This window comes from Calypte anna, chromosome 12 (assembly GCF_003957555.1).
Source record: "Calypte anna isolate BGI_N300 chromosome 12, bCalAnn1_v1.p, whole genome shotgun sequence".
NCBI lineage: Eukaryota > Metazoa > Chordata > Aves > Apodiformes > Trochilidae > Calypte > Calypte anna.
The window spans coordinates 3,330,434-3,354,450 of NC_044258.1; the positions used below are offsets into that span (position 1 = coordinate 3,330,434).

At 43.0% G+C, this 24,017-nt stretch overlaps 1 protein-coding gene across 5 annotated transcripts in view; it reads right to left on the reverse strand.

Annotated features, from left to right (window-relative positions):
* Positions 1 to 24,017, reverse strand: part of IQSEC1 (IQ motif and Sec7 domain 1) — a 329,109-nt gene that overhangs the window by 69,398 nt on the left and 235,694 nt on the right. The window contains exon 1 of one of the 5 annotated variants that reach the window (XM_030458206.1): positions 1,133 to 1,267. The exons of the other annotated variants lie outside the window; for them this stretch is intronic. Within the exon in view, the coding sequence (XP_030314066.1) occupies positions 1,133 to 1,197 (65 nt within the window). The 5' untranslated portion in view covers positions 1,198 to 1,267. Of the gene's footprint in view, positions 1 to 1,132; positions 1,268 to 24,017 lie in introns of those variants that run through there. 5 annotated transcript variants of the gene reach the window in all.

The window sequence follows — 24,017 nt, forward strand, 5'->3', positions numbered from 1 at the left end:
TTGAGCTTAAGGATCATTAAATGTGTGACTAAACTGTACTATAAAACTTTTTTCTTTATTAAAAAAGAGTTTTTCGTTTCTTTTCCAGAAAAGGCACTGCTGCACTCACACGTAGTTACACTGAATCCACTCACTTCCTCTTTTTATGTTTTTTCCACCCATGCACACACCCAATTTAAGATGTCGCCTATCTTTATTTAAATCGAATATTTCTTTACCCGTCTATCAGCTAAGAATTTCATCAAATTATTTGGCAGAATGTACTTTAACAATGCATCAGAGGGAATTTTCTTTTGCAAGTGCACTGGTCAGGGGCAGTATTTCAGTCTATGGCAAGCTCCACACAGTACTGCACAGGCAAAGCCCGTTTCTACCTCTACTTTTCAGGCAGATAGTGTAACTGTGTTTTTTTAATTTTAGCGCATGTTATCTCAGTAATTGAAACAACATCACAACGAAAGAGGCTGCACATGAGAAATCCCATCCTCTGTTTTTCTTGCATCAGTTATTCAGTACCTCTGCTCTGAAAGCCTTTGAACTGAAGCTGTGTGTTGCTTTCTGCCTGGCCGAGGGCAGGATGGCGGACGCTGGTTCGGAGCCAGGAGCCAGGTCCCGGTCCGGCCCGGACACGGCCCGAGGTGGGCAGGAGGACCCGCGGAGCTGTGGCACCGTCCCGCAGCGTTCCCAGCCGTGTGACTCGCAGGCTGGGTCAGCTCCCTCACAGCACCCATCCCAAGGCTTTACACTTTGTCTGCCAATGATGCACTTCTGATAACCGCATTGAAAGGATTTGCGATTCCCAACTTCAGTACGAGGCAGACGGCCCTGCGATCCTTCTCCCCGACCCAGGACATCAGCTCCCAAACCAGCCCCATCTCCAGAGAGCTGCCGCCTGCCCCCGCCCTGCGCTCCCCATCGCCGCACCCCCAGACAAAGGGGGTGACCCTGAGGCCAGCCGAGCCCCTTTCACACCGGGAGCTGCTCCGGGCTGCCTCGCTTCCCGCCTTCCCCGTTACACCTGCCCGGCGGGGCGATCGGCGAGGCAGGGGCATCGGCGGCGCGGAGCCCTTTGTGTGACAGGTCGGGGCTGTGAGTGCGCAGGGGGATCCCCCGAGCCCCCATCAGGGCTTACCAGCTGTCAAGCTCCAGCTCCAGCAGCGACTGAGTCCTCTCCGAGCTGCAGTGCAGGCACCACATGGCTGGGCCGAAATCGCAGGCGGGGAGCTGGGTGCCGCCACCATAGCCGCCCCTCAGGCCGCCCCGCCCCGCGCCCGCTCCCCTCAGCGGCCGCGCACACAGCGGCGGGAAGGGAGGGAAGGAAGGAGGGGGAAGAACGAGGAGCCAGGAAGGCGCAGGCGCAGAGGAGGGGTTGGGGTTTCCCGGGGAACGCGAGGCGCTCTCCTCACCTCAGGGCCGCCCATCTCCTCAGGAGCTCTGACGGGGGCCGCTCGGCCGAACAGCCCCCGTCAGGTACCTCCCGAGACCTCCCTCGGAGGTTTCCGCGTGCCTAATTAAACCCAGAACTCTCATTAATTACACAAGTGCCGGGCTCCAGCACCCCGCCACAGACCTCTGTCTCTTCCCTCTCTGTCTCTCCCCTCATGGACTTCTCGGGAAGTTTTAAAATAGGTGCTGTGGACTTTTTTAAAAAAAGGGTTTCGGTGCTGAAGTTATCAAGAAGTGTCTAAGTGTTTTCGGTTCTGCTTGAGAAAAAAAAAGGTATTTTAGTTATCTTTTAAATTAAGTACTAGAGGCGTCTGAAGGAGGAAGATAAAACCCCTCTGACAAAGGGTGTGGCTGCGCTTTGTCCAAGGCCTCCAGCAGCCACATTGGGACTCCCCGAGATGTCTGTGGAAGAAGTGAGGAGAAATAGCAACGCTAAAAATACCTCAGAGGCCCCAGAATAAGAATGTGAAGGAAGAATTCAGCTTGTTTAAAAACCCAACAACCTGCAGCAAATATTCCAACCCTTTCTCCAGCTGCTCACTCCCAGGCACACAACCCTGTGAGGAAATGGAGCACTTGTGTCAACACTACACACACTCAGACAAAAGCTTCAGAGCTTTGTTGTTCAGAATTTATAGCACAATAATCCAAAATCCTATTTACTTTCCACTGTTTCCATACGCATTGAACCAGCATGAGATGGCTTTGAGGTTTGTGAAAGCACACAGGACAAATACATATGGAGTGCTGTGGAGGTGACAGGAGGACAACAGGTTTGGGAGAACTAGTTGATTTATTATTAAAAACATACCTATCAGAATTTTGGATTAAAAATATTCAAAAAAGACTGTAATTATTATCTTTGCTGCTCCACTGAAACCTGACCTAGAAAGCTTATGGATTTTGCTGTATCATGTCCTCAGTTTTCTTGCAGCGTTTGTAAATGCGAATGGAAAGAAACCTCCGCCTCTTCCAAACACATGGTAACTCAATAGTAAAGCTAGTTCTGGCAAGCAGGAATTCCTCACTAGAATTAAAAAAAAAAAAAAAAAGACACAGCACACCAACACCGAATTTCATCATTGCAGTATTTGACATATGATTAACAATCCTTTTTTTTTTTTTTAAGCTGATTTAGCATGCAGTGATTAAAGTACTGCAAGAAATCAAGTCTAAACACAGTTAATTATAACTTTGTAATTCATAAATTAAAAACATCTCATATCCTAGAATACTGTAAAAGTTTCTTTAATTTATATATATGCCTCTTAAGTAGAAACCACACACCTGCAAATGAGGACATTGAAATTATACAATTTTCTCACACACTGACATTTTATAGATATATTTAAATAAAAATGCTTATGCTTCATAATACTTGCCTAGCCTCCCTCCTTCTAAGCCTTTAAAGAAAGAAAAAAAAGTGTGCAGCATATCTGGAAGGTTAATCCAAGTGCTCCAGAACTACAGTGTCAGCCAGTTCCAGGGCTGCTTGTTGCCAGGGCACATCTCTTTATCAACTGTCTGCTCCTGTTCAAAATGCAGCCCAAGTTCCTCTGCTAATCTCAACCACAAATAATTTTGAACAGTACTTGCTCAGGCATGGTCTCTTTGATGGACTGTTTCTACAACAACTTTAGCTTTACAGGTCAAAAGAACAGCTGAAACTGCACCATAAAAGCAGCAGATAAATTGTGCTACCTATAGGCACAAAGAAACCAGTGTTACAAAAAGCAGTGATTAGCTGGACAAGTTTTAACTTTGGGGTTTCCTGCTTCATGGAACTGTCAAAATAACTTGCTTTCCAAAGTGCATTTCTCCTCACCAAAATAAGCATCATGCCTGTGTAAGCTGGGCAGATTTGTCTAACCACAGACACTCCTTGTCTTTAGATGCCAGGGTACTGGAGAAAGGGAAACTAGTTAAGAAAACAAAAACCATTCTTGGAGGGCTTGGGGGGGATTTAGTAAGTTTCCCACTAAGGGTTTAATTCATAATAATTTGCACAGTATTTTGTGCATTTTTCCATAGGGATGGACCAATTTGCACTATGCTTTTTAGAAACTGAAATATTCCAGCATGAAAAAAAAGCAGCACTGGGTGTTCTCTGCAGTTTGAGAAAACTCAGAAGTTCAGTCAGCAATGAAAAATGTTTCTCAAACAAGTCAGGTACAAGAAAGAGCACAATAAAAGGCCTAGCTGTGCCCTTGTGCTATAGATACAACATGCCTCTTATTTACAACACATACCATGAGAGCTGATCAGATCTTTCTGGATGACACAAAGAATCAAAGCAGCTCTATGTAAATCCAGTCACACATTTGGGTAGAATGTGCATTTTGCATAGTTTCCTAAGGAAGCATTAGGCACAGGTTCCAATAAACATGGGCTTAATTAGCTTACAGTGAAACCCAAGTGTGTTAAGGAAGGACACACCAACACAGCTGTTTTGATAGTAATGTCACTGCAAGTCTGTAACCAGAGACTATTTGCAGAGCCTGGTTATTCAGACAGCCTCTTCCCTACCTAAGTCTTTCACCTTCTGGGGCAGACAGGCGAGACAACAATCCCACATTTTTCTGCTCCTGACTCAATGCCCTCCTGCATCCAGCATCATCTCTACTTGTAAACAGAGTCAAAGCCAAAGCAGACATAAAAAGTACTCAAAAGTCAACTGCTAAGTGGAAACTGGTTTCCAAAGGGAAAAAACCAAGTGCAGTTTGGTGTATGCTGTGAAGCACGGTATGTGTAGCCGGAAAGGAGTCTCTTGTCCAGGATCGACATGTTGATACGGTGATATAGACTCGTAGGATGTGATCTGAGTCTATTGCCCACAGTGTGGAACTAGCAAAGATGGTCTGCTGCTATGGAAGCAACCAGCCGCTCTCTCAGCTAGCTCTAGAATGAGCTGCCTTGGTGGGTGTGAGCCTCACTATTTATTGGCCCCATGGTCTTGCACATGCTCCATAGGGGCCCTTCCCTGGCTGGGCACAGGTGGAGTTGACAGTGGCTCACACCCACTTCTTGATGATCAGAGGCACCTGGTCGCTCTGTTCCACTACAGGTATGTATAGGAAAGGCTGGCTGAGAGGTCAAAGCAGGCCCAGGGTTTTCTGGAGAAAGTACTTTTCTGAACCTGCTTCAACAGAATCTTCCTTCCACGGATACCAATGAGCACACTAGCTAAGCAAACAACTAAGAAATACATTTTGTGTTTCAAATCCTAGGTGGATAACTCTTGGTTTTCTTCCTCCTTCCAACATCCACTATCCCCAATTCTCAATTTTGTTTCAAACATCGTACTTCAAAGTTTTTGTAAAATAACTTCTTGTTTTACGAAGTCTAAAACCTCAAGTAAAGTTTAAATGCCAAAATCATCTACATATTTAGCATCTCCCATGTATTCCAACAGAGGAAATTAAACACAGAAAACCAAATTCTTGCTGCACTACGCAGATGGCATTGTGGTTTCCTCAGCCTGATGAAATTATTTTTGGAGGAACTCTTTGTTTATGTTTCAACATTCCAAACCCATCCTGCATAATCCAGTCTCCCGCAGGTAACAGTAACCTTAATCCACAGACTTAATCCAGTATCCTACAGGCAATGGCAACCCTAATTCACAATGCACAACCCAGGCTCACTCAGGTAACCAGTGGGGATGTGTCACAGACACTGAGCTGGACTTTTTAGGACACCTTTTTGCTGGATGTAGGTAGTTGTATTTGCTACCCTGACTGCATAGAAGCAGTGCTAATGGTCTGTGCTCAGCACAATGAGGTGATGTTTCAGGCCTTAGGGGACAGAGAGCGGGTCTTCTAAAAATACAGAGCTGGTGGGGGCTTCTGTATCACTTTATTTATCTGCACTTTGCATAGGAAGCTTTGGCAGAAGCAACATAAACAGAGGCTCTGTTCTCTTTCCCTGCTTCTGTGTTGACAACAGCTAGCATTAGAGCTGCCACTAAGACAGTGTAGAAATACATAGCCTAGGGTAGGGAGGTAGGAATAATTTTTGTATGTCTTAGTATCCTTATTCTGGCAAAACTAACAGTAAAACACAAAGTTATCTCTGTGCTATGAAAAAAAAATCAACTCAAGAAAAAAATAAAGAATTAGGAAATCTCTGTGCAAAAGGACATAAACAAAGATTTCAAACTATAAACTGACACTCACTACATCAGTCCAGAAGCTGTAAGCAAGTAATTCTGCAGCAAGCAGGCTGACCCCGGGCAGGGCTTCCTGGGGCCAAGCAGCTCAGTCACTGCAGTTTCTAGTTGGTTCACTTTGTAACACTGCAGTTCTCAGCAGCAAATGCTACCAACCAGCTTACCCAGGTGGCTCCAACTGTGTCACCATTATCATGTTTAGCAGGAGTGAATGTAAGGCTTGGGCTATTCAGTCTTCCCTGCTAATGGCTAACAGTACTTTATTTCCAGTACAGAAATATAATTAAACATTAGATTGAGCACAACACTGAATTTTGGTTTATCCAGTAATTGACATAAATCACTGTTATTTAATGTGTTAATAGCAAAGATAAAGTTTATAAACCCCCAGAGTGCAACAAACTCAATTTGTAATTATGAGCACATAGCAATTTGTGTAACATGCCATCTAAATCTACAGTAATTATGACCCTGCTTAAGGGTAATTCCCTAGTTAATCACATTTAATACCCCATTATTTCCAAGATCTAAAAGGCTCAAACAGGCATTTAACTTGCATTTTGCTTGAATAAAAGCAAAGGGTTACCCAGAAAAAAAAAATGGAAGAAACTACTAGGGAATAGTTTTCTTCCTACAGAGAATAACTACAACCATGCAGCATGGTGTAAAAAAATGCACACACTGGCTAAAAGACATGGTATTCTTCTCACAGGGGGCTTTGGAAAGATATTAATCCAATTCATCCCTTGAAGACAATGTGGTGACTTCTAGGGATCCTCCCCCTCCTCCCTCCCATGATGAATTCTCTCCCTCTCAATCTCTTCCTGTACATCTAACAAAAGAAACAAAGAAAAAGAAAATTTTCTTGAAAAAAAATATTGGCATATGTCAGTTCCAAGGCTGTACAGCACAATACTCTCTCACAGCATTCTGTTATGGTACATGATGAGAATTATCAATAAACAGTAACTCATTCTCTACCTGTATAAAACATAGCCTATTGTAATTTTCCCCCACAACCTGGAATCACATGGGAATTCTCAAGTATGTCAGGTAATTCTTTAAAAGCTGACACATTACTGTACTTATCCCAGATTTGTGTCCTCCCAGAATGGATTTCTTATCTTCTCTCATACCCTTGTCTTTAATTCCTATAGCTGGCTACTAATTCACTTCATGTTTAGATGCAAATATACAAAAATCAGCATAAAAACAATAGTTACAACTTCAATGTTTAAACTGAACTTAAAAAACCTTTAACCAAACACATCTGGGAAAAGCCTTTATGTTGTCGGTTGCCATGGAGCAGGCAAAACAACAATCTCTGGAGTCATTTGGCTCTGCTAAGAACAGATCCAAAGCCTATGTAAGGCAAAGAAAAACTTCACTGACATCATGGGTTTGTAGACTTGAAACTTTACTTTTCAATGACCCATCTCAAAACCACCCACCTACACAAACTAAAATAGCATTATCCCTGTCTGAGGGACAGGAATATTGAAGCATATAAACCATATAAATATTGAAGCAATATAAACCAAAGCAGAGAGAAATTAGAACAACTTTACACAGTCGACTTACAGATCAGTGGGAGATCTAAAAATGAAACAGATCTACATCTTCTGCTCCCCTAAATCAAGATTCTTTGCTCTCCCAAGGGAGCCAGGGGTCTGTCCCTCAAAAGGGACCCTGCCAGCGAAAGGGTGAGCTTAGATCTGAAAGGTTTCCTTAGTCCTGGCCAGAAGATTCAGGTAAATGCCCTGATTTTGGAACAGAAAAGGACACTTCACGATGATAACAAGGTTTCAAAATGCTACGGTACACTGATTAATTAATCCAGTGTAGAAACAGCAAACAAGACAAGGCTGTAAACTACACCAAGTTGTAAAACACATTTACAGCCTCTCAACAGCAAGAAAATCAAGGCATAAGGAGGATTAAGCTGCAGTCAAACCATCAGAGTAAAGCCAGGATTCCTGACAGTTTTGTGATTCTGTGACTCAAAACTGTCTGCTGGCAACATGCTGACCTGGTTCTGTTCCTAATCCTGTGAACTCTCACTTGTGTGCAGAACTATTGTAAACTATGTTATTAGGTGTCTTATAGCACTGGCTGATTAGTTACATCCATAGGAACAACACTGGAAAAAAATAACAGTACTCAGAGCTTTTATTTAGTACAGGATTTAGGTATTTTTCTCAGAGAACCCCACACAGTGCTCACACTGCTTCTGAGCTGCTTGCACCCTTTCTGCTTCTGCCTCTGCTCCCTGCAGCACTGCCAACAAGAGACAGTTTTGGTTTCCACAAAATCCAGCAGTGAACTACATTCACTCTAATACTATCAAGATATTTAAAATTTCTCTTGACAGATCCATAGGCACACAAAGAATAATTTTTTTTTGGTGCAAATACGACTCCTCTCCAAAAAACTTTTAGCAGGGGGCTTTCAGCAGTGATCAACGTTGCCATCACTCACCCTCACATTCTTCTCACAGACCCATAGACAGAAGGATAGTGGATGCTTGAAAATCCTCCAACAAAAGCACAGAGCCTGACAAGGTGCTGGAGAGCCCCTTCAGGAAGAAGTTGATCTGTAGGTCAAGAAGGCCACACTACCACTGCCAGAACTTGTAGGTTGAACTAGAGTAAAAGGGAACCCTTCAGTCTGCATTCTTGGGGGCAATAAAAGCAGGACTCTGTACTGTGAAAAGGAGAGGACTGCAATCACAAGTTGGCTGATACCACTTCTCATCTAATTGTCCTTTGTCTCTTAAGAGTACAATATGTACAAGGGTGGCCCCTTCACTCTCCTCCCTTGGAGTGCTGAACCCCAAGCTCCCACCACTGAAGCATCTGTCCCACCAAGAACCAGGCTTCCAGGATTTCACTGGCTGCACACTCAGGGCCCCTCTGGAGCACGGGTGGTGTGAACTGGGTCCACACAGCTCCAGAGTGAGAAACTCAGGATGTCAGGGATACACCCAGGTGCTCTGAATCACAGAATTATTGAGGCTGGAAAACAGCACCCCATGGCAAGACCAAGTGCCACATCAGCCTTTCCTTAACCATCTCCAGGGATGGTGACTCCACCACTTCCCTGGGCAGTCCATCCCAATGCCTGATCACCCTCTCCATGAGGAAGTGCTTCCTGATATCCAACCTGAACCTCCCCTGGCACAGCTTCAGGCCATGGCCTCTCCTCCTGTCACTGGCTGCCTGGAAAAAGAGTTTTACCCCCACCTGACTACAACCTCCCTTCAGGTAGTTGTTGAAACACCAGACCTGGCAGAGAGAAGCTGCAGCCATGGGATTCTCCTTCCAGTTACTCAGCCAGAATAAAGGGATGAAAAAGTTCAGTAACTCTTTTATATATAGAAAAGTATATATTTTCTATATACTATATATTATTTGCATATATTATATATTATATATAAATAATAGTATATATTATTTGCCTTTCTGCAAGCACCATTTAAAACCCCAAAATTATTCTACTTGAAGCTCAAATTGTGTCACAGATGCTTATTTTGACAGCAACCACTAAATTTAAGCTGTTACAAAAATGATAAACATCACTGAAATGTCACATATAAAGTAACAATTGACCTAAATCCGATTTTAAGGTAAAAAAATAACTTTTTTACTGTCTGCATATTTAAACATATGAGCAAGAAGGCTGTAAGAAAGGTCTTATTATTGATATAATAAAGTTAGATTTAAAGCTATTTTATGCAAGTATTTTCATGGTTTCTGTATCAGTGCATGCCTGCTCAGTAATACTATTTTTAATTCAGGAAGGATATTAATCTATGTTCACATTTTGTCCCATGGATCAACATGGGGATGTACTGTGTTGCTCAGTTAAAAGACCTGATGCAAATGCAGGAATATTTACAGACAAGGCACCTCTCTTGGCAGCTGCACATCCTTAGGTGACACCACAAGGGACTGTGCTGGCACTGGAGCGTCCCTGTCCTCAAAACTGAGCGAAGACTGCCTGCTCACAGCTTTATGGATAATGCAAAGGGTGATCACCAAGGAAAAACAAAAATAACAACCCAAAAAAAAAACCCAACGTTCCCCAGCAATGATCACACAGCACAAGGTAGGGCACCAAGGCCACCCTGTCCACACACACACACAGGGTGTAGGAACAGCCATGGCACTGACAATGTGGGGTAACAAAGTCTCAGCTGCACTGATTGACTTCAGTCAGTGAACTTGATTCAGTCCTAGTGTGAATTACAAAATAAATATTGACTTTTTGCATAGTAACCTCTAGAACTAACAGAAACTCTGAATGGTGTTTTGAGCCAGCTATAAAGCACAGAAACCCAGCAGAGGAACCAATAAATGCAGAGCTCAGCAGAGAAACGCTCCCTGCTAATGCGGAATGGAGAGCACTAAAACAAGAAATATTTCTGTTTCACAGCTTCCTGCACAGCACCCTAGAGGCAGCAGCACAGCATGCTTTGATGTCCTCTCTATGGAACATGAGGAACTCCCAGACAAAAGGCTGGGCAGCACTGGCCATGTTCAGAGGGAGCCAGGACACCTCTGCCTGTCCCTGGCGTGTGAAGCTGGCAGCCCTGGCCAGCTCTGAGCAGAGTGGGGCTGAGACACAGCACCACAGGCTCTGCTCCCTGTCCTGAGCCTTCCAGCCACCTCCCAACCGATCTCCCTGAAAACACATCCACCTGAAAATACACCTCTCTTGTGAAAACATGGGAGGCAAGATGTGGAAGAGCAGGATAATGTCACGTTGCATTCCTAGGCATTATTAAGCGAGAGGGAAGAAATGATCAGAAAATACCAAGTTTAAATTACAGGGATTTAGAGGCAGGTTACGTGTTGCATTCAGGCAGAAGGAGATTTAAATACTAGTTCCACTGATTCACAGATTTCTCCATAGTACTGACCCTTTGCTGCTCATGCTCAGCATGAGAATGCAGAACAGAGAGGCAGCTACCAGCTGGTACCAGGGGGACAGCACACCTTCACATCACCTTCTTTATAATACTAACCTGCACAGGTATGTCAAGGTGAAAAAGGACCAGGAATTCCAAACTCTTCAGTGCAGAACACTAATTCCTTTTGCTACTCTATTATGTGAAAGAAGAAAAGTGTGTCCTGGCTGTCAGACCCACAGAGAATGCCCAGGGAGCAGCCCCTGGGACAAAGGCCTCTCTGCAAAAAGCTTCTATCACATTTGCCTTAAACCTCCCTAAGACACCAGTACCAAATACCAACAGCAGAAACTATTTGCATATGACTGTGTGCACTACATATTTGCTCAGAGATGAACAGGTTATATTTTATTTGCTTTTGGAAATACATAACTCCTGAAGTTTGTGTCTTGCACAAGGGTTATGTTTTGGCACAACTGCACAGTGACTGAACAGAGTGGGAAGGTAGCAGGGTGGTAAGGTTTCATCTTTTAAAAATTGTTACCAATTGCAGTCCTTGTTTTGAATCTAGATTGAAAAAAATACATACTTTTGCACAGAACAAAGCTAAAGGGAGATCAGTCTGGCACAGGTCTCAGCCTGCCCACAGCTCACCCTTCCCCTCTCTGCTGAGACATCTCAGCAGGACACCAGCTTGCCTCACAAGGTAAGAAGGGACTTAACAAACAAAGCATATCTTAGGTCACGGCCTTCAAAAGCTAAAAGTGATAAAAGAAATGTCGTTTTTGTCACTCATAACAAAAAGGTTGGTTTGCAGTAACTACATTACTGAAAGCACTTTTAAGTTTTGACTGACTTCTTGCCCTGTCACACAAAAGATTTAATTAATTCTCATCTAAATCTTAGACAAAAAGAAAACAAGAATCCATTATGCTAATTAATTACACGTTATTGTTAGGGGTAGGTACCCATTCAAATGCAAACACTTAACATACAATTAGAACTACCCCCAGGTGTCTTAGGGAAAGCTGCTAACCAGTCTGGAGATTAGGAACAGGAAGTAATTTCAAATGCAAATTCATTTTCATTACCACCATCAAATCTTTCCCCCCTCTAATCCAGGTGCCCATGCTACAAATTGCAGTAATTTAGCAAATGAAAATTGTCCTGAGGCCATAAAAGAGAAGGAGAATGGGTGATCTTTGGCACCCCCTATAAAATTTATCCAGGAACTTGTTTATATCAATGTTACTGATCTTCCTTAACATTAGGAAAGATACTCTGGACTCAGAGGGACTCCAATGTCTCCTCTTTTGCAGCTCAAGACTCACAGAGCACTGGAATTTAATAACTGTGTCCTTTCACTTTCACTGACTAGAGAGATTTCTTCCTTTACCAGGGTAAAATTTACCTTGGTGTGCTCAAAGCTTTGTTGAGAATCCAGAAAACATTTGATTTCTGGACTGTAGAAACTGAGGGCCAGTTCTGGTATCAACTCCGCTGTCCCCAGGGCTGGTGGCTGCAGCACAGCTCTGTGTGCTCTCTGGAAACCTGACCATGGCTTTCCCATCTCATCAGCTTGACAGGTACTGAAAGTACAGGTGAGGATGAAGTAGCCTACTTCAGAGACTGGAAGTCATCTGGAGACCTCAGAAGGCTGTAAAACCAGTATTCTATGGCCTGCAGATTTGTGTTCCTACCCTAAAGCAAATTTAAAGCTAAACTTAAGGTGCAGTCAGAGGAGACCACAGCACCCTGCCAAGGGAACTGAAACGAGTGAAACCAGAGGTGGCACCATCTAACACTTTGATGGCAAACCTGTCTTCAGATGTTGCAGATGTTTGGTTCCTGAAGAAATAAAGAGGATGAATTTTACTTTTGGTGGAAACCTGAGATGGGGTGAACTGTCAGCTACTGTGGCCTGTGTCCAAAGCAGCCAAGCAGTGCTGTCCAGGGACATCTCTCTCACCCCAGAAAGACAATTACACACCTTGCACTATCACAACCCACCACTGCATTCACCATCAGCATGCTGCTGCTTGGGGCCTGAAGCTCTGACACAGAAATGAGGCTCTGAGCCAGCAGTGAGAGCTGAGAGCCCTTTATCTGACCTCTGCCCTTACACCCAGGGTTATTCTGAGAACCCTGTGGTGCTCCTGTGACTGTGCAATGCAGTGCTCAGTCCTGCTTGCAACCCCACTAAAAGAAATGGGAAAAAGCACAGGCTAAGTACATAAATGCTTAGTTATTAATAAAAAAAAAAAAAAAAAAAAGAAAAAAATAGAAGAGAAGAGAAGAGAAGAGAAGAGAAGAGAAGAGAAAATAAAAGAGAAAAAAGAAAAAAGAAATAAGAAAAAAGAAAAAAGAAAAAAGGTGTTGAAGTCTAAGAAGAGACTTGTCTTCCTTAAGAGAAAAGAAAAATTAAGATAGGTGGCTGGCAAGTATTAGAAACCTTTTCCATTCGCTTGAGTGGGTCAGCAGCTTGGATGTTATGCCACCTTTCGTTTGAATTCTGAACTGCAAAGTCATTGAAATGTGAAATATTGCTCAATCATTTTAAAATTTCATCTCAAGAAATTCAGCCATACTTCATTTAAAGTGATGTTATTTTTCTTAAAAAAAAAAAAAAAAGAAAAAAAGAAAAAAAAAAAAAGAGAAATTAAAAATTTTTAATGATGTGAATCTAATTCAGATACTCTCAGCTGACAACAAAATCCTCTCATTTTTTACAGGCAGGTAACTACAGGAAACTTTAAAAAACAATTGCAAAAATAGTTTAGTGGGCCCAAACTATGCCAGTTTCTTCCTTCACAAACATTTCAGTCATTTTCTCCCATATCACCTCACAGTCTTTTGTTTCCTGACACCCTGAGTTTCAGCAAGTAACTATTTTCAGATGTGCCACACATCTTCGACTTAAATCCAGCAGCCAAGATGCACCTTATATACATGGCTCTCTTTCTGCATGTGGTAGACAAAGCATTTACCTGGGCTTAATGTAAATGAGATAAATTATTTTGCTTTGGCCTTGGCTATAAAGCCAGAAGAGCCCATCCTGATGTTCTTTAGTTGGTTTCCTTACATTTATTTGATATTAAATATCTACTTACAAGTATATTCTAGCTAGGAAGGATGAAAGTTACTTTCAGTACTGACAGCAGAAGGTGTCTGTTACGGTTTGGGTTTTTGTTGTTTTATTTTTTAATTAAATTAGCTTTCAATAATGGTGAAATACTCAATGCATCCCTTTTTGTAATGTCCTGAAACATCTCCCTTGAGCCAGAAGGAAATAAATAATCAAGCAATCCACACTGGGGTTATTTCAGAAGGATTATTTTTTAAATCCACAGGAACAAAGTACATTTTGAATGGGAAGATCACCTGAGTATAGTGGACAATCTAGAACTTTTTTTTTTTTTCCCTAGAATGGATCTTGTGTAGGTGCCAAATGACACCTACCAAGCATTTCCTAAGACAAGTGACAACTGCTCATTTCTGCACCAACACCTGCTTAGTGCTGCCTTGAGCCATGGGATGCAACCCCAGCCACATCTGTATGAAAACAAAAAGGAAACAAACAGTTCCCTGGTATCCATTTTTCAAAGCTCCTGCCAGTATGTTTCCATGATAAAGCTGAGAGGTTGAGTTTCTTTGTTTGCTAAGTCTGCAGAAAGCATTCAAACAGTGGCACATCCTGCTAGGATCTGTGAAGGTCAATCCTTGTGACAGAATATCCAGTGCTACTGTCACCCCTTTGGGCTGCCCTTCAATCAGCTCCAACTTGCCTAAAACAGAAACCAAAAGAGCTCTGACAAAACCCTGCCCATTTCACAGACCTAAGTTTACCCCCCCCTGCAATGCAAACAAAGAGAGGTGAAGCGAAAAACTCCCAAATGTATAAAATGAAAGGTGCTGCATTCAACACTCCCAAGAGTATGCCATGCAGAAACTGGAATTGAGTGCAATTGCTGCTTCTGGCTGGGTGCTCAGAAATAAGATTTCTCTTTCAAATGGTAACAATGGTCCAACTTTCAATCCTGCTCACAGACAGAGCCACAGAACATGAATGCTAATAAGGAAAATGTCATTCATTGTTTCTCCTAAATTTTCAGATGTTATTTTGCTGAGCAGTGCAATGTATCATCTAATTTCAGTCTCTCCTCCTTTTCCCCCACCACCCAAACACAAGTTGAACAGTCTGTCACAAATTACTCTCCTTTTGTAAGTCAAAGATATTCTTGAGCAGACATCTGGTGAAAATTTCTGCACATGCTGTGTATGGCTTTACATAATGCTACAGTGGTCCTACAGGGAATTACAATGGCACTTACATTCTTCAGTTAATTCATTTCTAAAGTTGAGGCATTAATTATTTAAAACCTATTAATAAAGAAATCTAGACACTTCTATAAAGTTTTCAAATAAAAAGAACTTTGAGTCCGTTATGGATCTTATTATACCCAGTAAATCACCATGTAAAAGTTCCAGGGATTAATTATTTACTCAGACTAAATCCAACTGCCTTCCTAATCCAGAATGCCTCTTTCCTAAGAATACCCAGCTCTGTGCTTAGAGGGCTCTGTGTGCCCATACCCTCACACACATGAATTCTACATTAAGTATTACACAAGTGCATCTACAGGTACATGATATCAACACAAAGAGGGAGGCAATAACCTTTCCAAAAAATTCACAGATGTATTCTCCAAAATAAAATTATTTTGACATTTCCAGTTTTCAGAACATGCTGACTCGCATGGACAGTTGTCGTTGACAAAACATCATCTTTTTATAGATGGCAACTGCTTCTGTGTCTGAAGGAAGCAGAGAAGACCTGAATTCACAGGAGCATTCAGATACCCCTGGTGGCTAAGGAGGCTTTCTGGGTGGCTGGTAGCCACAGGCAGAGCTCTGAATAGCTCTGTAAGGCAGGAGGAGCTTGGCAAAGTCCCAGATGGGGAACAAATGCCTGAAGCAAGTCAGCTTCTGCTCCAGGAAGCACCAGGAAACGCTCTGAATTTTTGAAGTCTGGATCACTCAAAACACAATTTAATCAATTTCCCAAAGCCATTAGAGCGTTCCCCTCCAGGGGAAAGGCAGAGGCACAGCTCATCTTGGCCCATTCCTGTAAACTGTGGTCAGACACACTCTAATCAAGAGGCCAGACAAAAAACTAGCATGATGCTGAAACTCAAGTTTTCCTTGCTGCTCTAGGAAAAGAATATAAGATGCAAGTTTTACTTTATGCACACACTATTAGTTGGTGCGTGCTGCCATGTTCTGACAGCTTTCTCTGCATCATTCTCTCTCGTTGGGCCTCAGCAGGCTTATTAAAATTAAGTCATCCAGCCTCTCTCTGCCACACTCTCAACACAACAGTCACATAACCTACTTGCATTTTACTTGCTGTGCTCAAAACCCACGAGGCCATTACCTGATCTTGCTGCTGGAACCCAGGAGGCCGTTACCTGATCTTGCTGCTGGTGACAGTTCCACAGACACAACCAACAATCATCTGTGTTGCTGCTGGCAACCAGAGGGAAGCTCTTCCTCATCCAGCAGAAGCCTCAGCTCCCTGGGAACTACCCTGCTCCACAGCTACCCCAGGTCACCACCCTGCTGGGCCCACATCCCCCTGCCAGGCTCAGGCTCAGGCTCAGGCTCAGGCTCAGGCTCAGGCTCAGGCTCAGGCTCAGGCCCAGGCCCAGGCCCAGGCTCAGGCCCAGGCTCAGGCCCAGGCTCTGCACACACCTCAGCAGCAGAACCATCCCCCAGGCCCAAGACCCCCACCCAAGCAGCAAAAGAAGCTGAGTGAGAGGTGGTGACTGAGACAACTCCACAGCTCCAAGGAGCAAGGGTGCTCAGGGTATACTTGGTGGCTGTGCTGAGAGCTGATGGACACCCTGACAGCTCTTGGTGACTGGGCCTAAACACAGCACATCTAAAGCTCTACAAGTATCAAGCAATCCCCTAACTGTGACAGTTTGCTGCTCTCCTGCTCCTATTGTAAAGGTACAAAAACTGTATTGGTTTTCCAGTTAATTCTATTGAAACAGATAAAGCTTATGATTTGTAATGAAAGGCTCAGTATGGATGTACATTTTTGTTCTGTAGTAAGGAAAGGCCTTTCAGGATGAACCAAGCAACACAGAGTCACAATTTCTGGAGCAGGATAACACCACCATGTAGCTGCCAGGAAGCAGAATAACCTCAGAGGCTTGAGACAGGTGCTGAAAAAAAGCTACAACAAAGCCTCTACTGAAATAGCTCACTATTTATACCCAGCTCCTATAATACTCTAAGAGATAAAACCTAAGTGCTTTTTCTAGATGAAAGTAGAAACAAATTTTGCTTTGAGAAATATGTCTGTCTCTACTTCTTCGTGGATTACCACCCTTCAGCCAAGTAGCCAAGGTCTTATTATTACCTGAGACTGCTAAAGAGCATTGAGGTCAGTCTGTAGGAAGCATTAGAGCTTTCCTGATGTCAGCTTTTTGGCACTCTTTCTGTTTCTGACTGCTTTCTCCTGCTCTGCTCTGATGAAGTTACCATTTTCCAACCTGAGAAACCAAAGCTCAGGTGATGTGACCTGTGACATGACCTCTGCTTTGCTTCTCTTCTACAGCTGTGGGAAATCATAGTCCCTCAATGTTTACTTTAGAAAATGTTTTCCCTCCCATCTACCAGATAAATCTTGCTAGAACTCAGTCCTGGCTGGCAGCAGAGTGCTGGGTGGTCACTGTCACTATGATGCAGGGACACAGGGACACTGAGCTCATCCTGCTGCAGCCTGGGGAGCAGCACAGCAGCTGGAGGTAAATCCTGCCCTCAGCACCTCTGGGTACCTCAGATGCAGAAAGCATTCTGCATGTTCAAATATACACAGGGATAAACACAGGATAGGGTGTCTAAGGTATGAAATACCATGAAGAGTATTTTTAGCAGTTATTTAGCTGGGTATTTCCAATATGATTTGTTTCCGAGTTGCTCTTGAGTCACAGATAAATAAATAAACATTCCTTCATCTTACTGAAGCAAAAGCATATTTTTCAAGGGAGGGACATGGGTGAAAGAGACAAAATAAGTAAATAATAAGTAAACAAAAAATACTTAAAGGTAGTCAATGATATCCAACACTTGCAGCAAACTTCCTGGTTTCATTGAACCTGAAATGGCAGAGCTGCTGAGTATCCCACCTGATGAGATACAGAACCACATTATTTTGCTCATATTTTCTAAACCACTGAAAGAAAAGGATGAATTTAAGGACTGTAAAGACATTTTAATTATTTTTTTATTTTGTGGGATTTTTTTCCTGCCAGTTTAAACTCAGATTTTATGTTTGTTATATTAAGGTAACCTGCAAAACCCCCAAAAACCCCACATTAACATCTTAAATGCAAGTGCATTTTGTAAGAGAATTTATAAATATTAACTAGATAAAATTTACCAATGCAAAAGATACCATTTGCAGCTATGAATAAATAGCTGAGGGAATGGGGGCAACCCTCTTATATTCATGCAACTCTTATACTACATTAAAAAAATACTTGTGTAGAAAGAGTTAAAATAACAGGACAAACCAGTATTAATCTGAGGGGATTCAAATTCTTTTCTGCTATCCTTTCTAGCCTCAGTTCAGCAGATGGCCTTTTATATGCAAAATATCTGTTTGGTATTTGTAGGGATCTGGAAAGTGGAAGCCTAGAGGATATCACAAGTTTTATTAATTCAAGATACCCTTCCCTGACAGAGTCCATCAATATTACTGTTAAAACAAGTGCCAGGCTTTATGAAACATCTTTCCTCAACAGACAATGGAAGCTTATTATGTTTAGCATTTATGAAGGGATCATGTTATATAATGTTTTGGACATGAGCAATGGACCAGCATCTTCAGAAACTAGTTTAAAACCATGAATTCTGACTTTTTTTTGTTTCTTAAACTGAGCAGTCACCTTAGAAACCAAGCCAGGGTTCAGAACTTCTACAAAGACTGAAATCTGGTGCCAAGACTGGAGGCAGGAACTTCAGAGGGACATTGGCAGTTCCTGCTTCCTACGGGATACCAAAGGGAAGCCCAACTTCTATTTGTGCTCCTGAAAATATGGACCTAATGCTGACATTACTGGGCTTCGCTTTGGAAAATCTCAGCCATGCTGCCTAAGTCTAGATGGAACTGCGGTGGTTTTTTAGTTTGGTTTGATTAGTTTTCTGCAAAGAGTTGGAATAAAGTTTTCCCACAGATAAAACACAATCATGTTTCTCTCCTTTCCACTCTCCAGCCTCCCTGGCTGCAGTAGCAGGTGAAACTAAAGCACATGCATTTTTCCATCCCTGAGCTAGAAACTTGGCTTCTCCAGCTCCTTCAAGGCCAATGAAGGCCAAGACCACAACTCTCTCCTGAGGCTGGGATCTAGAAATAACCTGACTGGTTCAATAACCTGACTCACTTCTAGGATCACCAACTCATTTGGGAAAAAGATTCCCCCCCCTTCCTCCTGTACACTGCTACTGTAATTATACACTGACATTTGAAAAATGTATACATGCTTTTCTGTTTGGTTATTTCTTTACATATATAGCAATCAAGTCCCCAAAGCAAAGATGTGAGTGCTGCCAGATTCAGACACAAGGAAACAGGACATAACCATTCAGAATGAGCCCTTTGTGCTCACTGCAGCCCAAAGAGTACTAACCATGGAAGGGCTGTCCCTCACCAGATAAATCCAGAAAACTAACTCAAAGTAATATATCATTAGTCTCATTTTCTCTTCTAAGATCTCACTTTAGGTATTATCAGGAATAAAGAATCTGTCAGTTAGGAACAGAATTTCCTTGCCTGTATATCATAAAAATCTTACTTCTGTCCTGCCCTGCCAGAGGCAGTGGTGATGGGGGGGCAGGGACAGCCCTTTGGTGACGCACAGGTAGAGGGGAGGAAGACTCCCAGGTCACTCCAAGCCAACATTCCCACTGGCTAAATGTAAAGGTATCTGAAAAAGTACTAAAAATGTAACTCGTTTTTAGTACTGCCAGCACTGCAGGGATAACTGATGCCATTTTTAATCACAGGGACTATTTATTTTTTTATTCGAACTAACATGAGGTGTGGGGTTTGTGTTTGGTTTATTTTTTTATCTGTCACTTAACATCTGAGTTGAGAACTAACAGCACGGAAAAAAGCAGCAACCATAAAAGAAAGAGTCAATACAGGCTGTGACAGAAAGCAAGCCTCATAAAAAGCAAAGCCTTTCAGATGAAACAGGAGTAAAGAAAATTCTTCTCTGTAATCAAAGTGCCACTCTCTGCCTAGGCCAACTCCTGCATCATCAGCAGTAAATTCCTGCTGCTTTGACAGATAATCACACGCTGTCATATCACCTGCATCAACAAAGTCTCTTCAGGTATTTTCTGAACCAGTAAACAAACAACAACGTAACTTAATTCTCAGGTATAAACATGCAGGCAAGAGGAAGATGAACTGCATATTGTGCTATTAAACTCTTTATGTACAATTAGTAGTTAATTGCCTTTCATGGGGGAAAAAATATATAAATGCCTCCCAACCAGCTCCACGCTAGCTTCCCCAAGCTGTAATTGCTTAATCAAACTGGGATCAGAGGCTAATGAGAATCTCCAGCACTGCATTTGACAACAGCAGCTCAGCAGAGGTGTTCAGGTTTTATCATTTTCTTTGCTGCAGGCCAAGAGTTACAGGGAGGGAGAGCCTTCTGTCTGCTGTTTCTCATTAAAAGCTGGGGCCATCATGATGCCAGAGCAACACCAGAGAGGCCTTGCAGTCCTTTTTCAGCTCCAGAAGGCAGCTTACACTTATTTCCTAAACAGAACAATTTAGATAGGTGGGAATGGTGTTTTAACAAATAAATTCATTGTAGAATATGAAGACTGTATTTCTGAGAGGATACATTATTCATGCACCAGAATCCAGTTGGCTCATTTGCTCCAGTCACTTCAGCACAGCACAAAATGCCAGTGTTTCATCTGGGTTCTAGAAATGGCTGAACCTACCCAGAGACTTCTTGGCCCTGAACTGCCTATGGTGTTATGCTTAAATCTTTAAAGAGTAAATAACACTTTATTGATTAAATTCCTTTCAAAATGGTATTTTAGTCCCTTGATTTTGTAGGTGTATATATAATTTTGCAGACAGGCATTATGTGTTTTTTTTATCTCCTCTCTCTGCTCTCAAACCCCAAGGGTGAGGCAGATGAGACAGCAGTGAGAGGTGGGATGCAGCAGGATTTTTAAATTATGCTACAATTGACTTGAAAGCAGCATGCAAAATAGTAACCTTACAGCAGCTGAAAGGTCTGTAATGAATACCAAAGGAAAAACATTTACTTCTGAATTTTCACTCCAGCAGGTGCCCAGAATGCTGCTGTGCAGTCATGGCCTATCCATGATAATGAAGAGAGAAAAAAAAAATTTACAAGGCAACCAATCTCCACAATTTGTGTTGTATTATCTCCCCATTTCGGGACAGACACTGCAGGGGACTCTTTGGTTATTTTTAGAAATGCACTTATGCTAACATATTCTGTTTTACCCTGTGTGTATACACACAAGTATCTTTTAGCTCTCAACAGCCCTTCACCTTTATCAATTGCTCCTCTTCCACAGGCTATAAGGCTGTCATTACTCCAGGTCATGTTTATTTTCAGGTCAAGTTTTCTGCTGTAATAAGTACATCCTACTTTCTGTAGCAGTTTTATATTAGCAATCTGCTTCCATTACCTCCAAAACAAGCTGTAAATATGCATTTGAAAGCCCTCCCTTCAAATTTATTACAATGTGAGTACATAGACTGGAACAAAAACTGGGCCAGTTCTCCTCTCTTGCTTTCTGGGAGGAACCATAAAGCTGCCCAGTCCCCTCCATGACTCTATTTAGTGTTTTTTGTGAAACTCAGTGCAGGATGCACTCCTGTTTTACAGCCCAGCACAGGAAGGACTGGATGGTCTCAGGACATGGGCACTGGCACATGTCAGCCCATTCAGAAAAGAGCCAATCTGAGTAAAACTGAAATCTCTTCTATTCTTTGCCCTTACTCTCCATCCCTGGTCCATGAAATAAAACTCTGGGGGAGCCAACTCATGATGCAAGAGAAGAAAAGTTACTTCTCTGCTTCCTTTCTGGGGCCTCCTCTCTTCTCTATACCTAACTCTGTATTTCACCATGCCAAGAGAGGGGGACATGGGACAATTCAGGCACCTGCCAGGAGCAAAGGTCTCACCCTGTGAACAACAGTGGCCCTTTCACCCCCAATGCTGATGTGGGAAGCTGCTCCAGGCTTGGAGAGCTGCAACAACTGAGGCTTCCTCCACAGGGGAAGCAGCTGCAAAACTGTATCTCTACCCAACAAGAGCCTGCAGGAATTTTAGGCATCAGGAACCAAAACTTAAAGCCCTTCTGCCTTGAAGTCATGACTGAAATGATCAGACTCACGTGCAATGGAAGATGCAGAGCTCTGGTGCCTGGCTGTCCAGAGCAAACCCAAACCCACCCTGAACACCTGTGGCATACCCCAAGCCTAACCCTGCTGTGCTGATGAATCACTTGATTTAACCTCCCTATAGCAGCTGCCTGCCACACTGGGCTGCTCCAGCAGCTTTTCAGAGGTATTTTGAAAGGGCTCCTCCAAGCCAGAGGTCATCCTCAACCTGTTATGCAAGAGGCCCACAAATAACTCCTTCAGCCCTGTCCTGAGGATCAGCCATGTTCAGCTGGACACTTGGTGCTTAAGCCTCACCAAACAGCAGAGAGTGGACAAGGCATTCCCCAGACATGCTGACAGGAATAACCTGCAGGCAGGAGCCACCCTAACACGTAAGCTTTCAGCAAACTCCAAATGCCCACTCTGTGGCAGGCCTCAGAGTCATTGCAGCAGCTTCATGTTCAGTTGTCATGAAATGCCAGCTGGCTGGATGGAAAACAGGCAGGGTGGCATTTTAGTCTTATTGCAAGTGACAGGTCAGGGTCAGCAGCTGGGCACAGCTGAGGGGAACCACAGGGAGGATTCCACAGCGCTGGCAATAAACACAGCTCTGCTGCACATTCCAGCAGGAGGGAAGGCAAGGTTAAGCTTTCAGTGAGTAAGAGGGGTGTTAATCTTGACTGCCTGTCCATACCTCCATGGTTAAGTATTGCAGAGCCACAGAAGCACCAATTATATTTCAATTTAACTCCCTCTCTCGCTTCTGCCCTTCCGTGTGCTGGAAAACACAAAGCAGGAAATAATTTGTATTCATTGTCAGAAAGGCTCTGAGAGGCTCAGAAGCTTGGAGATGCAGCCTGGCTAGGAGAAAATTGTTCATATTCATGAGGGAATTGTAATCATGGCTCTTTCACACAAACTAATACAGAGTCCGTCTGCAAGGAACAAATAGACTCTGAGAATATTGTTCTAAATTTATAGAATTAAAAGAATGATCAGCATTAAGTTAGGATTACATCACCACTGAACAGCCAACAGGTCACTTCTCTGGGTGGTGATGATCTCAGTCACAAAACTCACTACTCCACCCTGTTTTGGCAAATAAAAATAAGCAGTTGTTTGGAGCATTTTATGAATACTGAAAATATTCCTCATACTCAGGTTAAATATTTCTCTTCTGGCAAAAATGAAAAGAAAAAGACTTTTGGTTATTACAATAAAAATGCATTCCAGGCCCTCTAAGGATGATTCAGTGCCTGGGAACAGTTTCTGAAGCCTTACTGAGAGGGATCAAACATGTTCTTGTAAAGTCTTGCTTCAGAAGACCTCTATATCAAGATATATAGATAGGTTTTTCTAACCAGAAATTCCTTAATCTTAATTTAAAGGTCCAGAAACATGCAGTGCTCTTGGCAGTCGAACACCATGGATATTTTTACTCAAAGAAATGCTTCTTAATTGTTATAGAAAGAGTCTTGGCATCTACAGCAGAGCATATACCAGGAGCTAAAATTAATATTACACTTAAGAGGAACTGCCTGGTGGCTCCTCCATGCTGACAACACAACTATGCCACTTGGGGGTGGAAGGTAAACTCTGGTTTAACATTAATTATCTCATGGAGGAGTCAGCTCTGCAAATGAAGTCAGATGACTTGTCCTGGTGTGGAGCCTCATCCCAGGTCTCTGCCTGACATCCAGCAGCCCCATCTCCCTGGCAAGGTCTGGGCAGCTCTCACTGGCCACACTCTGTCTGAGAAGATCTCTAGGCTTGTAGGGTTTGGTGTGACCTCTGTGGTGTTCTGCAAGATGCCACTGAAGTATTTCAACTTGAAAGACAAACATGTCTGTACAATTACAGTGTCTGTTCCCCAGAAAGCAGCCTGTGTGGGTGCTGGAAGGCAGGGACTTGAGGCCACCCTGGGCAGGCAGCCCCAGCAGTGTCCCTGTCCGCAGCACCTACCCTGCTCAGCTGCACTGCTGCAGGTACAGCCCCAGCTGGGCAGAGGGGACCTGCTCTCTGTTTCCAGATCAGAA